This window comes from Monodelphis domestica, chromosome 8, assembly GCF_027887165.1.
Source record: "Monodelphis domestica isolate mMonDom1 chromosome 8, mMonDom1.pri, whole genome shotgun sequence".
Taxonomy (NCBI): Eukaryota; Metazoa; Chordata; class Mammalia; order Didelphimorphia; family Didelphidae; genus Monodelphis; species Monodelphis domestica.
In genome coordinates, this window is record NC_077234.1 from 45,881,559 (window position 1) to 45,895,659 (window position 14,101).

The 14,101-nt window shown below is 48.5% G+C and overlaps 1 protein-coding gene across 1 annotated transcript in view; it reads right to left on the minus strand.

Annotated features, from left to right (window-relative positions):
- The window catches only part of MCF2L2 (MCF.2 cell line derived transforming sequence-like 2), a 306,817-nt gene that overhangs the window by 220,666 nt on the left and 72,050 nt on the right, over nucleotides 1-14,101 (minus strand). The window contains exons 7-11 of the mRNA XM_056808456.1: nucleotides 10,480-10,629; nucleotides 8,979-9,103; nucleotides 6,617-6,731; nucleotides 5,409-5,528; nucleotides 3,925-4,116 (exon numbers count right to left, since the gene is read on the minus strand). Coding sequence (XP_056664434.1) covers nucleotides 3,925-4,116; nucleotides 5,409-5,528; nucleotides 6,617-6,731; nucleotides 8,979-9,103; nucleotides 10,480-10,629 — 702 coding nt within the window. The remainder of the gene's footprint in view (nucleotides 1-3,924; nucleotides 4,117-5,408; nucleotides 5,529-6,616; nucleotides 6,732-8,978; nucleotides 9,104-10,479; nucleotides 10,630-14,101) is intronic.

Genomic DNA, 14,101 nt, shown 5'->3' on the forward strand with positions numbered 1-14,101 from the left:
GTACACATACATAGATACACATTTGTAGATATTGGCACCTAGGTGCTTAGTGAATGTTTTTGAATGACTGATATATACTTATATTTGTACTATTAAAGATGTGTTTTATATGTACATATATAATAGGAGCACTTCTACATTATGAACCCTTTAGAGAGTTCTGAACAGGACGCTGGTAATAATCCTGGGAGATCTGGTGCCCACTTTAGCTCTGACTTTTCTTTCTCTCGAATATTCAGAGGATCAAGGTTCACTTGAGTCATACTCTAAAATTCCCCTTGAGACCTCAGACTCAGCTTGGCCCAGACTAGTCCATGGAGGAGCCTTTTGCTCTCTTTCCACACACTCTGGAAGCCTGGCATGAAAGGTTAGCAGGGCAAGCAGCCACCCTCAGCCCAGGCTGCATGGGATCATGCTGACTCAGCTCCTCTTGGGGCCATTTGCTGGACGCTGTGGCTGTTTCTGTAAATCCTTCAGCCATGTGGGGGTTAGTTGGCACTAGTGGGAGCCAGTTGGAGTCAATGATAGAGGAAGTGGGACCAGTTGGGCCTGGGGGAAGGGACAGGGAATACTGATTCATGGTCCTGGGTAGACTATGCTGCAAGCTCCAAGGGTCCCTGCAGGCTCAGATTGCCCCCCTGCCCACTGGAGAGCCCAGATGAATCTCTTCTCTCTGGGGACTAGGATTTGGCCAAAGTCCTTTGCATGACAACATGGTAACTCTCCAAAGGAGAGGGAGGCGGAGGAGCAGGCTGGCTAGTAGAGAGAGAGAGCTGACTCAAGAGGAGGGTCCACCTGGAATCACCAGTGCCCAAGGGATCTAGGGCTGAGTCTAAGGGGGGGAAAATCACATCTTCATTTTCACTAATCCTCAGCTGAAATTTCTCTTTTTTCTTTTCATTATGGATGCAGGCAACCCATCACTCTGAAAAGAGTCCCAATGGCTTCCCCAGACTGCTCAAGGGGCCTTTGCCACAAAATACCCCAAAATGTAAGAAGCCCTGCTCTGGAATCCAAATCCTACCTCTGACATGATCACACAAAAGGCATTACTCCTGTAGCAACCCCCACAACCACTATTACTGCGGTACACTATATAAATGAGATGATACAGCCATGATGGTGAGCCTATGGCATGTATGCCAAAGGTAGCATGCAGAGACCTCTCTGGGGGCTTGGGTGCTATCCCTGGCAGAGTTAGTTACTAGAAAGGCAGAAGGACTCCAGTGGAGCTGTTCCCCTCCCCCTTTCCACCATGTCTCCCCTGAGTGAAGGGCTCGGGCCACCCCACTCCTTTTCTCCCTCCTCTGTCTTGGGTAAGGCAAGACAAGGGGTGGGGGGCTCTTGGTCAGGGGTGGGGCATGGCACATGGTCTCTAAGAGGTTTGCCATCACTGCCATACAGGCACTGTGTAAGCACTTTACAAATATTATCTCATTTCATTCTCACAACAGCCTGGGGAGGTTGGTGCTCTTCTTATCCCCATTTTACAGATGAGAAACTGAGGCAGTCCAAAATTAAGTGACTTGCCAGGGTCAGACAGTTAGTAAGTATCTGAGTCTACCCTTGGACTAAGGTTTCCTCAACTCCAGTCCCAGGGCTCTAATCACTGGCCACCTAGCTGCCAATCCTTGGAGCTTGTATAGCTCTTTACATTTTTCAGCCCTGGGGGATAACAGGAAGAAAAAAAAAACAACACACTTCTGAGTCAGAAAGTCAGAAAGACCTGCATTCAAATCCAGCCTCAAGCATTTGCTATTCATCTTCATCATCTGTAAAATGGGGATAATATTATATATAGATCCTAGTCTCTATCTCACTCCATAGCACTACCATTCCTGTTTTTGAAAAAATCTTATCTTCTGTCCTAGAATCAATAGTAAGTATCCATTCTAAAACAGATTAGCAGGAAGGGCTAGGCAGTGATGGGCCCAGGGTTACACAGCTAGAAAGTGCCTGAGGCCAGATTTGAACCCAGGTTCTCTTGATTCCAGACCTGGCTTTCTGTCTACTCAGCCACCTAGCTGCCCCACACCACCCCCTTGTTGTGAAAATCAAATGAAATAATGTAGGTAAAGTGTTTGGCAAATCTTAAAGCTATGTATCAACTAACATCACTTTTTTTAAGACATCCCATTTACTCATTGTCCAACCATAGCAGATATGGAAAAAAATACCAGAACCCAACAACAATCAGTTAATTTCCATAATCTGTGTTTCCTCTAGGTGCATTATCACTTGAATCTTTTAAAATAAACACATCTTACTCATTCTGTTTCTCCCCTAAAAGAAAGCCTATTAACATGGTATTGGGGGATTATCTGATCAGTGAGGTTCTCAGGGCCATTTACGGAATAATACAGATTCTAGATCTCATCCAGAAGGTGGTCTGCCTAGTCTAATCCCTGCATTTTGCAGAAAAAGAAACTGAGTCTCAAGGAGATAAAAATAACATGCTCAAGGTCTACATAGTAGATGGAGAATTGGAAAGGACCTCAGACATCTAGTCTCCTTGTCACATCTCACTCTCAATCTTACAGATGAGGAAACCAAGTCCCAAGAAGGTAAACTCATTTGCCAAAGGTCTATCTCATGAATATAGTGACAGAGGCATCCTTAGGGACCATTCAGTGCAACTGTCCCCACCTCCCTTCATTTTACAGATGAAGAAACTGAGCCCCAGGGAGGTTAAATGTCTTCCCTAGGCTCACATAGGGAGCAAGTGAGGGAGGTATGATTTGAAACCAGACCCTCATTTTCCAAATCCAGTGCTTTCCATGGCTCCATGCCTGTGGTTAACACCGTTCTTTTTATGGAAAAGGACATGAAGGCTCCAAGGAATGGAGTCATAGCTAACTGGGGCCCTACAGACAGTGTGAATCTTAAAAACTACTCAGACTGTACTTTAGAAGATTTGATTTAGCTATTTCCTTATTGTAACAATGGAGATACTTTGTCTAACAAGAATCAGAAATGTCTTGGGAACTTTACATTACTCCACCCATACTTAGACATACTTTAGGGAAAGATAAAGTTGTAAACTCCCGATTGAACAATGAAGGTACTTAACTCACACCTTATAGTAAAGCTAGAATCTTAAGCTAAGACTATTTTTCGATCTAATACAAAAAGATATTAAGTACCTATAAAGTTTAAATTAATCACAAAAAGGTCAAGTAACTCACAAAAGGCAAGCTTAACAAAGAAGCTAGAAGTCCTCAAAAGATATAATCTAACCAGAGAAGGTGAAAACTAAAGACTAGTAAGAAGTAAGAATGGGCAGTCCTGGAAAAAAGTGTCTACTGTGATTGGTAGACATAAAAATTTAGGAAGGTGACATAAGAGAAAATTCTCTTTAAAAGGAGGCTAAAAGTCAGTTCAGGAGGTTCTGAACTCAGTTCAGGAGATTGAGTTCAGTGGAGGACTGGAGCTTCCTTGGAGACAGTCTCGTGGTGAGTGATAAGACTGACTCCCTTTCCCTTAGGCTCAGGGAGGCCACTTAGGCCAAGGCCTTTAACTACTGCCTAGCTCAGCCTGAGCCAGAGCAGTTTAAATTAATTCTCTCTCTCTCTCTCTCTCTCTCTCTCTCTCTCTCTCTCTCTCTCTCTCTCTCTCTCTCTCTCTCTCTCTCTCTCTCTCTCTCTCTTTCCTTAATTCTTTCTCTCTCTATTAATTCAAATCTCCATAATTCCCAGCTGACTTGGGTATTTTATTATTTGGGAATCATCCCTGGCGACCAAATTAATAGATTTCAAATCCCAACGCTAAAATTATCCTTACAACAGACAGAGTAGGACTCTCCTACCAACGGATTTCCTCGAGTTCTACAGACAGCCAGGAACAGGGGATGAGTGGGGCGTTATGGACCTCCCTGGAAAGAGCACCAAAGCCCAGCCCAGAAGCGGGCCCCTCAGCTCTGCTCACCGAGTCCAGTTGTTTATGCATTTCTAGGGCCTTCCCCAAAATGTCACACTTCTTCTTGGCCTCATTGGCAAAGTCATCACAGATGCGCCGGAGTTCCACACACTTGGGTCGGATAGAGTCTACCGCGTAGTGGTTGCTTTGGATGAGCTGGTCCCCAGTGGCTGCCAGGGCCTGGGCCTTCTCCAGGGGCTCCTGGAAACAGAACCCAACCGTCAAAAACTGCTGGGGCTCAGGGGGAACACATGGAGGCAGGCTGGGGGATGGCAGCCTTCACCTCAGAACCTGGAGCTTCTCCAGGCCACGGACCAGGAATCCAAACCTCTCTCTTTCTTCTCCCTTCCTTTGTCTACATGAGAGGTAGATATACAGATATACCAGGCATTCACTTACTTCTAGCCATATTGACTCCCTGGTAGACTGTAAGCTCGTTGGGGGCAAAGAGGGCTTCATTTCTCTCTTTTATCCAGGTACATAAGTAGGAGCTTAATTAATATTTGTTAAATGGGAATGAATTGGTTAAGCAACTGGTTATCTAATGTTCAGTCAGACATCAACAGCTCAGGCAACTCACAATTCTTGTCAATTAAAGGTAAGACCCAAGTAAATAGATACAGCACCCCAGAGGGATCTGATGGAGCTGGAGGAAGGGGGCAACCAAGTGGATTAGAGGCCACCATACCTGTCCCCCAGGGCTCTGTCCTAGGCCCTCTCCTTTCCCTTTTCTTACTCTCTCCAGTCTAGTGATCTCGTCAGTCCCCCCTGCATCTCTGTGCAGATGAGAACTGCATTTCTTCCTTCCTTCCTTCCTTCCTTCCTTCCTTCCTTCCTTCCTTCCTTCCTTCCTTCCTTCCTTCCTTCCTTCCTTCCTTCCTTCCTTCCTTCCTTCCTTCCTTCCTTCCTTCCTTCCTTCCTTCCTTTCTCTCTCTCTCCCCTCTCTCTCTCTTTCCCCCTCTCTCCTTCCTCCCCCTCCCCTTCTTCTCTCTCTCTGTCTGTGTCTCTTTCTATCTCTCTCTCTGTGTCTCTGAATCTCTCTCTGTCTCTCTGTCTTTCTGTGTCTATCTCTCTGTCTCTCTCTGTTTCTCTCTCTCTCACTCGTCTCTCCCCCAGCTATATATCTAACTCTAGAACAGTTTCCTAAGCTCTGTCACCAACTGCCTCTAGGGAATGTGAACTGGCTGAACTCATTCTTTTTCCCCAAAGGCCTCCCTTCTTCCCAGTTTCCTGGTTACATTTGGGGTGCCGCACCCCCCCATCCCTCAGGTTAGCATTGTTGGTGTGTGTCTTGCTCTCACCCCTCTACCAGGTGTCCTTTGTACCTTTATTACCCCCCAACCCTGCCCCTGCCCCCCCATGGGTCCCCCGTCCCTGTAAGGGCTGCTGCTTGGCCAGGGCCTGCTCCAATCTGTCTGCCTCGGCAGAGGGTCTCAGGCGGTCCCTAAGTCCAGCATGGCCATTCCCAGGCCGCCGCCGGCTCCTGTGCCCACCTGTCCTCTCTCCTCCAGCTGCTTCCGCTCCCTCAGCAGTTGTTCCACACGCGCCACGTTATCCCCAATGACTGTGAGTTTTGCCTGTATACCCATGAGGCTGTCCAGGGTGAGTTTAACCTGAAAAGAGAGCGAAGCACTTCAGAAATAGCTGGCAGGAGAGAGAAGGGCGTGCAGCTACGTTCAATCCTGTGTGATTTCCCTGGTGCCAGGAGCTCCTGGGGATAGAACTCCCTCTGCTCTGACTTAACCTTCCAGAGGGACTCGGGCAGCAAAAAGGGCAGCGATGGCTGGAGCCCCGGAGCGTGGCTTGAGGCAGTGCCTGAACCCCAGCGTTCCTGACTTAGGGGGTCTATCCTGCCCCCCCCCCCCCCCCCCCGGGAAGAGCAGAACGCATCAGAGGGAGCATTAAGGTATTACGGACGGTAAAGCACGGAGGGCTGTCTCCTTTGTTCTTTACGGCAGCCCGAGAAGGTGGGCATGATCATCGTCTCCATTTTACAGCTGAGAAACTGAGGCAAACAAATGGAGTGACTGTCTCAGGCTCATCTCGCCAGGAAGCATCTGAGGCTAGATTGCAGCTCTGCAGGCCAGGCGCTCTCACCACTGTGGTGCCTGGCACAAACACCCAGATATTCCAGACCCGTGTCCTTCCCACTCCATCTCTCTGCCCCGAGTGTCTCAGGTGGGATTTGCACCCAGACCTTCCTCCTCGCTACCACCCCCCTTCATCTCTGTGGGCCTCTGTTTCCTCATCTGTAAAATGAGTTCCCTCCCAGCTCCTGTGATCAGGATGGATCCTCGCGTGCCCTGAAAGGAGTCTGACAGTCCTCCTGGGCGCCACCACCAGCCGCCACCCGTGCGTGGGGCATGGAGAGCTCTGCTCCAAAGCTCTTCTCAGAAAATCACCAGCCTGAGGGAAGAGCATCACGACGCTAGCTTCCATTCCCAAGGACTTGCACCAGAAAGGACGCTGGGCTCATCGAGCCAAACTCCCCCTTTCTGGATAAAGTGAGGTCTGGGACAAGGAAGACGACTGCCCAGATCCCCACAGGGTGGAAGCCTGGGTCCCTCCCAGCCTTTCTTGTCTCTCTGGCCCAGGAAGAAGAGGATCTGGCAACTGGGCAGGGACTTCAGAAGGGAAACAAGTCCCTGAAGAAAGAAATTCTATATTAAAAAAGGGGAAAAATGGAAAGGAAAAAAATTACCTCTCTGAAATTGTGCTCAAAGTGCCGCAGCTGAAGGCATTGGTTTAACTTCAGATGATGTTTGGTCCAGAACTGGTCAAAGGCCTTTTCTGTCTCATCCAGCTGTGCCAGTAACCTGTGAGAAACAAATAGGAGCTCAGCAGGATGGCACCCATTCACTGTGGCCCGAGGCTGAAGACATTGCTGCCATCATTCCAGGGGGCTGAAGACTGCTCTTAATAATGTTTGCACAGTCACTCGTGCCTCTCTGGGTCTTCCAGGCTTACAAAGTGCTCTACTGGTGTCTTCCTCCTCATCCGACTTTTGGAGGTAGGTGCTATGACAACCCCCACTTTACAGGTGAAGAAACTGAGCTCCCCCCAAGGAGGAAGAGGGCCAAACCTGGGATCAGCTACACCTGGGACTGGGATTAGAACCCTGGAACCAGAAACGACTCGAGGGGCCATGAAGTCCCACCGCTTTACTTCCATATATCTATGTCTGTCTGTGGCGTCATGCCTCTCTGTCTCTGGGGCCATATTGGTACTGTCAGTATGTATATATCCACGTTGTATACATGTGGCACACCGTGCCCCAGATACAGGAACCTGAGGGAAAGGGGCACATGCTTGAGAGAAGAGCAGCTAGGAGGCACAGTGGATAGAGTACAGGGTCTGGAGTTGGGAAGACTCATCTTCCCAGGTTCAAATTTGGATTCAGACACTTAATAGTTGGGTGACACCCAGGCAAGTCACTTTGTCCTGTTTGCCTCAGTTTCCTCATCTGTAAAATGAGCTGAAGAAGGAAAGAACAAACCACACCAGGATCTTTGCTGTGTGACCCTGGACAAGCCATTTTACCCTGTTTGCCTTGGTTTCCCCATCTGTAAAATGAGCTGGAGTAGGAAAGAGCAAGCCACTCTAGGATCTTTGAAAAGAAAACCCCAAATGGGGTTACAAAGAATCAGATGCAGCTCAAAAAACAGCTGGCTACATTTAAGAGACTAGTCCTTTAGGGTCATTTTCCCACATATTATTTGTTTGGGGATTATTTTTCATCAAGTTTTTTTTTTAGCTGTTTTTTTTTTTCATTGGTGGAATCTTTTGAAGGTGTGTGTGTGTGTGTGTGTGTGTGTGTGTGTGTGTGTGTGTGTACACAGGTATCCCTTCCACATCAAGACTCAATTCCCCCTCGATCTGGAAAGTCCACGTAAATTTGTTTGGCCCCCCTTTGTACCAGAGAAGAAATCTGAATTTCTTCTTTTTCTTTTATGGGGTGTTTATAGTAACTTATTATAAATTCTGGGTTAAATATACATTTCTGAGTTCCTAAACTTTTTTTTCTGTGTCCTCTGTGGTTTCCCCAAAATTTCCCATTTAATTCACTAGAGAACAATTCTAAATTCATTTACTTGCCTTACCAAAATTCCCCTCCCTTTTCCAACTCTATATCTGCATGAGGCTGGATTTTCCTCACATCCTTCAATCAAACATCACATCCAACAGATTAAAAGCAGAAGCAGAGAGGAGAATGCAGCTGTCTTCTTTCAAACCAGGCAATGAAGAGATGTGTAAAAACAGGCTAAAATGCCATTCTTCTCACTAGTTGTCTTTGTTTTGGAAAACAATTATTTTTCATAAAATATTTTATGATGTTGCTATGCAATGGACTTATTTTTGTTTTTAATGAAGTAATTTTTTAATGAGGAGTTTTCATTTCTAACATGGTAACTACTGATAGATTATAATCTACTTAAACAAAATTCTTTGGGGGAGAGGCTCAATTATTTTTAAGAGTGTAAAAGGATCCTAATACCATAAAGTTTGAGAAGCTCTGGACCAGAGCCTTGCTTGCATCCAATAAGATGAATTTCATAGGGATAAATATAGAGTCTTAGACTTGGGTACAAAAAAAAATTTATATCATTCTCTGAATCAATAAATGCCAGCAGTTCCCTATTGCCTCTGGGGTCAAACATAAAGCCCTCAATTTGATATTAAAAGGCCTTCAAAATGCAGACTCTACCTACCTTTCCTGTCTTATTATATTTTATGTCCCTTCATATACATTGTAGTACATACAGCCAAACTACTTTTGCTTCAAACCCTTACCTTCATCTTAGAATCAATACTATGTACCAGTTCCAATGCAGAAGAGCGGTAAGGGCAAGGCAATGGAGGTTAGGTGACTTGAACAGGGTCACACAGCTAGGAAGTGTTTGAGGGCATATTTGAACCCAGGACCTCCCATCTCTGGACCTGGCTCTTCATCCACTGAGTCACCCAGCTGCCCCAGAACAGGAGGATTTTTTTTAAAGGAAACAATAATGAATCAAGGCACATCTGAGACAGAAAGAGGATGGGCAGACCCATTTTGACCCCACCTTTCCACCGTCAGGATGTTTTCCAGTTCATCAGGGTTGAGCTTGCTGTTGGGATTCTTGCTGGCTGGTTCTCGGATGCATGACAGTAATGTGGCCCCCTGGCTCCCTGCCAGCTTGAGCTCAGCCTGGGGAAAGGAAAGACAAACTGACATGTAACAAAAGGGATTTGGAGTCAGCTTTATTTTTTTAGCCACCCAGGATGTTAGAAGTCCAGATGGGGAAACTGAGGCACGGGGAGAGACCTGGAGATCCGGAGCTGGCCTCGATGTTCTCCACACTCCTGACTAGGCTGACTCGGGGCTCCTTCCTCCAAGCCCCCTTTTCTCATTTGAGTTTATACCCCAGGAAAGGCTCTGCCTCGTCCCACTGATCAGGAGTGGCACTGACTGAACCCTGGGCAGCCACATCTCTGGGACTCAGGGTCTTTGGAATGACCAGCTCCCCTGGAGGGGGCTGGAGGGGGCTCCTCCGGGCTCTGGATGGCCAGAAGGTCAGTGGTTCATCACGAGCACCAGCATGCCAACACGCCAGGGCTTGACTTACTGTTTTGTTCCTTGTCAAGACTCCAGCAGAAAATGTTCACAAGGAGGCTTATGGACATTGGTTTTCTTCCTGAGAGATATTGTTAGATATTTACGAGTCCAAGCCTGCTAGCGGGTGACCAAACTCCCTTCTGTTTTAGCCCCTGATGCCATGGATTGAGAGATGGCAGGGTCTTTAGAAACCACCTATTCCAACCCTCCTGGAAGCCCAGGGAAGTATGCCACATTGCACAAATATGGGATGCCTCAGGAACCTGAGCAAGTCACCTAAACCATCCAAGCCTCAGGTTCTCCATCTGTAAAATGGGGTTAATCACAGCACCCACCTCCCAGGGCTGCAGGAGGGAGATCAGAGGATCAGAGGCAATAGAGCTGGGGGGAAGGACAGCCAGGGTCAGACACAGGAGGTCCTGGGTTACAATGTGGCCTCAGACCCTTCCTAGCTGGGAGACCCTGTTCAAGTCACCTAACCTACATTCCCTGGCTCTTCTTGCCCTTCTGCCTTGGAGCTGATATTTAATATTGATTCTAAGGAGGAAAGTAAGGATTTAAAAAAAGAAAGAACATAGAGTTAGCAGCAGTGGGGGCTCTGGGAAGTTAAGTGACTCCTGGGCCACTGGGAGTGGAGGGGGCAGAGCCCAAATGTGGCTGATGCCCTGGTCCCAAAGCCCGGGGGCCAAGAGAAGCAGGGAAAGGCTTTGTACGGCTGAAAGCTTACCCCCGTGTGTGTGGCTTCTGGCCCAGCCTCTCCTTGGGCATCAGGAGAGGAGGTCCGGAATGATTAGAGCTAAGGCCCCTCTCCCATCTGCCCTCCCACCCTCCCTGGGTGCTCAGCCTGGCTCTCCTGGCTCCCCCTCAGAAGAGTCACCTGTGGCCATCCTGGGGCTGTGCAGCCGGTACCCAGGGGCCAGCCGCCAGCCACTGTCTCCCCCCACAGCCCCCCGGGCAACAAGGGGCACCTTCAGCTCGCTGTGCCGCTCCGTGTGTGCCTGCAGGAGCTGCTCTGTGCACTGGACATCGTTGGGCAGCTCCGTCTCGGCCAGGTCAGTCCCGAAGGTCTGTAACATCTGGGCTGTGGTCTTCACCGTCACGGCAAAGTTTTCTATGGCCTGAGAGGTCAAAGGCGGGAGGACAGTTAGAGCTCATCAGCCAGGGTGCCCGGATGCAATATTGTGGCAGAGACCTACACTCTGGCCATCCCCATTGTTAAGGAGGAGGTGAAGGAGGAGGGAGGAGGAAGAAGAGGAGGAGAAGGAGGAGGAGGAAAAGGAGGAAGAAAAAGATGAGGAGGGAGGAAGAAGAGGAAGAGGAAGAGGAGGAGGAGGAAGACAGGAATAGGGATAGCACCTGCCATCTCAGAAAACAGCCAAGGACAAAATTTAGTCTTAATAGAAAAAATTCTCCCTATCCATTGGAGCCATCCCCCAGCTTGCTTGGGAGACGGTGGGTTCTCCCCAGCATCACACTTAGAAAGACCAGAGTTCAAATCCTGCCTCAGGCAGTTAGCAGGTGTGAGTCCTTGGGCAAATCACTTCATCTCAGCCTCAGTTTCCTCATCTCATTTATACATTTTCCCCCATCTGTACTGTGCAATCCAGCTAGGCTTTCTCTCTTTCTGTTCTCCACACATGTTATGCCATCTCTGAACTCCATGCCTTTGCCTAGGCTGTCCCCTCTACCTTGCCTATATATTTCCTTCCTTCTCCTCTTTCCCTTCACCTCTTAGAACCCCTTGTTTTCTTTAAATTCAGCTCAAACCCCACTTTCGACCTGAGGCTTCTCCCCTCACCCCAGCTTCTGATGCCTCTTGTTTTGTTTTTACTGTGTATTGTTTCTGTATGCTTGTCTTCCCTAATAGAGATGAGAACCTCCTGGAAAGCGAGATTGTTTCAGTTTTGCCTTTGCATCCCTAGCACCTAGCACAGTGCCCGCTATAGAACAAATAATCAGTCCTTATTGATTAACTGATTAATTCATGTTTTATTTGGAGATGAAGCCTGGAGTCCTTTCCAGCTCAGCTAGAGGCTCCCCAGAGTTTCCCTGGGGCCCCCCAGAGACACCTGAGGCTCCCCAGAGTCCCCACAAGGCTCCCTGAGGTTCTGAAGAGTCCCCAGAGTCTCCCTGAGCCCCCCAGACACCCTGAAGCTCCCCAGAGTCTCCCCAAGATCCCCTAGAGTCCCTCTGAGGCTCCCTAGCCTTCCTCACCCAAAGACCAAGCAAGGAAGGAGGGTGCCGGCTGGTGGCATTTTAAACCTGTGCCAGGCTCCAGAGCAGGGGCTCTACCATCTGTGACCTCTAATTGTGACAAACATGCAGCTTCAGGTTTCCTCATTTGTAACAAGGAGGCTGAGTGGTGGACCAGCCTCTCTGGGCATCCTAAGACCCCCCAAGCTTCCTGACAGCCCTTCCCTTGGATTAGGTCTCACCAGGGTTGGGTCCTGCAGGCATCAGGGCAGGGAGCCTTCTCTGTCCTCCTCCCAGCCTGGCTTATCAGATTCCCTGAGTCTACTGTAAATACAGAGCTGGCCCCTGAGGGCAGGGTCCTGGGAGCCAAGTCCCTTGTGGGGGACAGAAGGGCCAGCAGAGATGGCTGCAAGGCCACAGCCTACGGGTGCCAGGCTGAGAGGGGAGAGATGCCAGGCACTACAGACAGGCAAGGCCACTTCCTCGAGGCTGCCTGGGGGCTGGCCTGAATTCTGTCTGCTTTGGCTTCTCTCCTAGATAGAGGCAGCTGCTGGGGCAGTGAAGGTGGGGAGGCCTGAATTCAAATGGGGCCTCAGACTCTCCCCAGCTGTGTGGCCCTGGGCAAGTCACTCCTCCTTTGTCTGCCTCCCTTTCCTGTGGAAATGCTTATTCCCTTCTGATAAAGATATCCAGATAACAACAAAGACTAGCTCTGTTCTTTTCCTAGTACTCCTAGGAAGAGAAGCAGCTTGGCTGAATAGAAAGAAAACCAGGACTGAAGCTACCTGCGGCAGGTGTCCTCCCAGCCAGAAGGGACCCAGAATGCCCAGCAGTACCCCTCCATCATGGGCTCCTTTGCCAGGGTACTAATGCCCACAGAAATCGTTTCAAATGCTTAAAAGAAAAAAATGTGGTCTTACAATGCAAACCAATGATACGAAAATAAATGTAAAAAACAAGCTCACAGAGCCGAGGTCAAGAAATCCTGCTCTCAGTCTTGACCAAATGGCTCGCCACCATCTCTGGAAGACCTCCAGTGAGGGGACAGCTCCCACGCCCAAAGATGACCCATTCCACTTTGAGGTACCTCTATCTATTGCGAAGCTTTTTTTTCTGGCATAGAACCTCAGCAACTTGCACCCATTCCTCCTGGATCTGCCTCCTGAGTCCAAGCAACAAGAGTTCATGGGACATCTGGATGGAAGGCTCCAGAGCTGGACGGGACTTCAGAGGCCATCTAGCCCGGCCCCTTCATTTTATTTTATTTTAAACCCTTACCTTCCATCTTGGAATCAATGCTGGGTATTGGCTCCAAGGCAGAAGAGTGGTAAGGACTAGGCAATGGGGGTCAAGTGACTTGCCCAGGGTCACACAGCTAGGAAGTGTCTGAGGTCACATTTGAACCCAGGACTTCCCAACTCTAGGTCTGGCTCTCAATCCACTGAGCCCCCCAGCTGTCCCCCAGCCCCCTCATTTTAGAGAGAAGGAAACTGAGGTTCAGAGACATGAAATATTTCTCGGAGGAGCATCTAAGGTAGGATTTGAATCCTGGTCCTCAGACTCCAGAGCTAATGTGTTTTCCACTGCCCAATGGATAACGTAGGCAGTATTGACACTTTATATAGTGATGAGGAAGATAGATGAACAGTAGACAGTGGTAACACATAGTTCCTCAGGTCACATCTTCGCATTTCTTGGGAATCTAGCCACTGTGTATGTGTATGAGAGAGAGAGAGCCAGAGCCAGAGTCAAAGAGAGAGAGAAAAAAGAGATGGGGTAGGGGAGAAAGGGAGAGAGAGAGACAGACAGAGATAGAGAAGTGGAGGTGGACAGAAAAAGAGGGAGAGGAATGGAGAGAGAGAGAAAAGGAGAGGAGAGAGAGAGAGAGAGAGAGAAAGAAAGAGAGAGACAGAGAGAGGTGGAGGTGGACCGAAAAAGAGGGAGGGGAATGGAAAGAGAGAGAGAGAGAGAGGTAGAGAGAGAGGTAGAGAGAGAGAGACAGAGAGAGAGAGAGAGAGAGAGAGAGAGAGAGAGAGAGAGAGAGACAGAGAGAGAAAGAGAGAGAGAGATAAGAGAGAGAGAGAGAGAGAGAGAGAGAGATGAGAGAGAGAGAGAGAGAGAGAGAGAGAGAGAGAGAGAGAGAGAGAGAGAGAGAGAGAGAGAGAGAGAGAGAGAGAGGTGGAGAAAAAAAGACACAGGGCCTGAGACCAAAAGAGAAAAACTGAGAAACAAAGTGAAAGAGACAGAGAGAGCACCACAAACAACAAAAACAAGCAATGGAGGGTCCACTGAATTGGTCAAAGGAAATGTCTTTACCTGCTATACCCACCTCCATGCGGAATACTTGGTTTTTTTTACTAACTCCATGTAAGGAGCAGGGGTAGCTAAGTGACACAG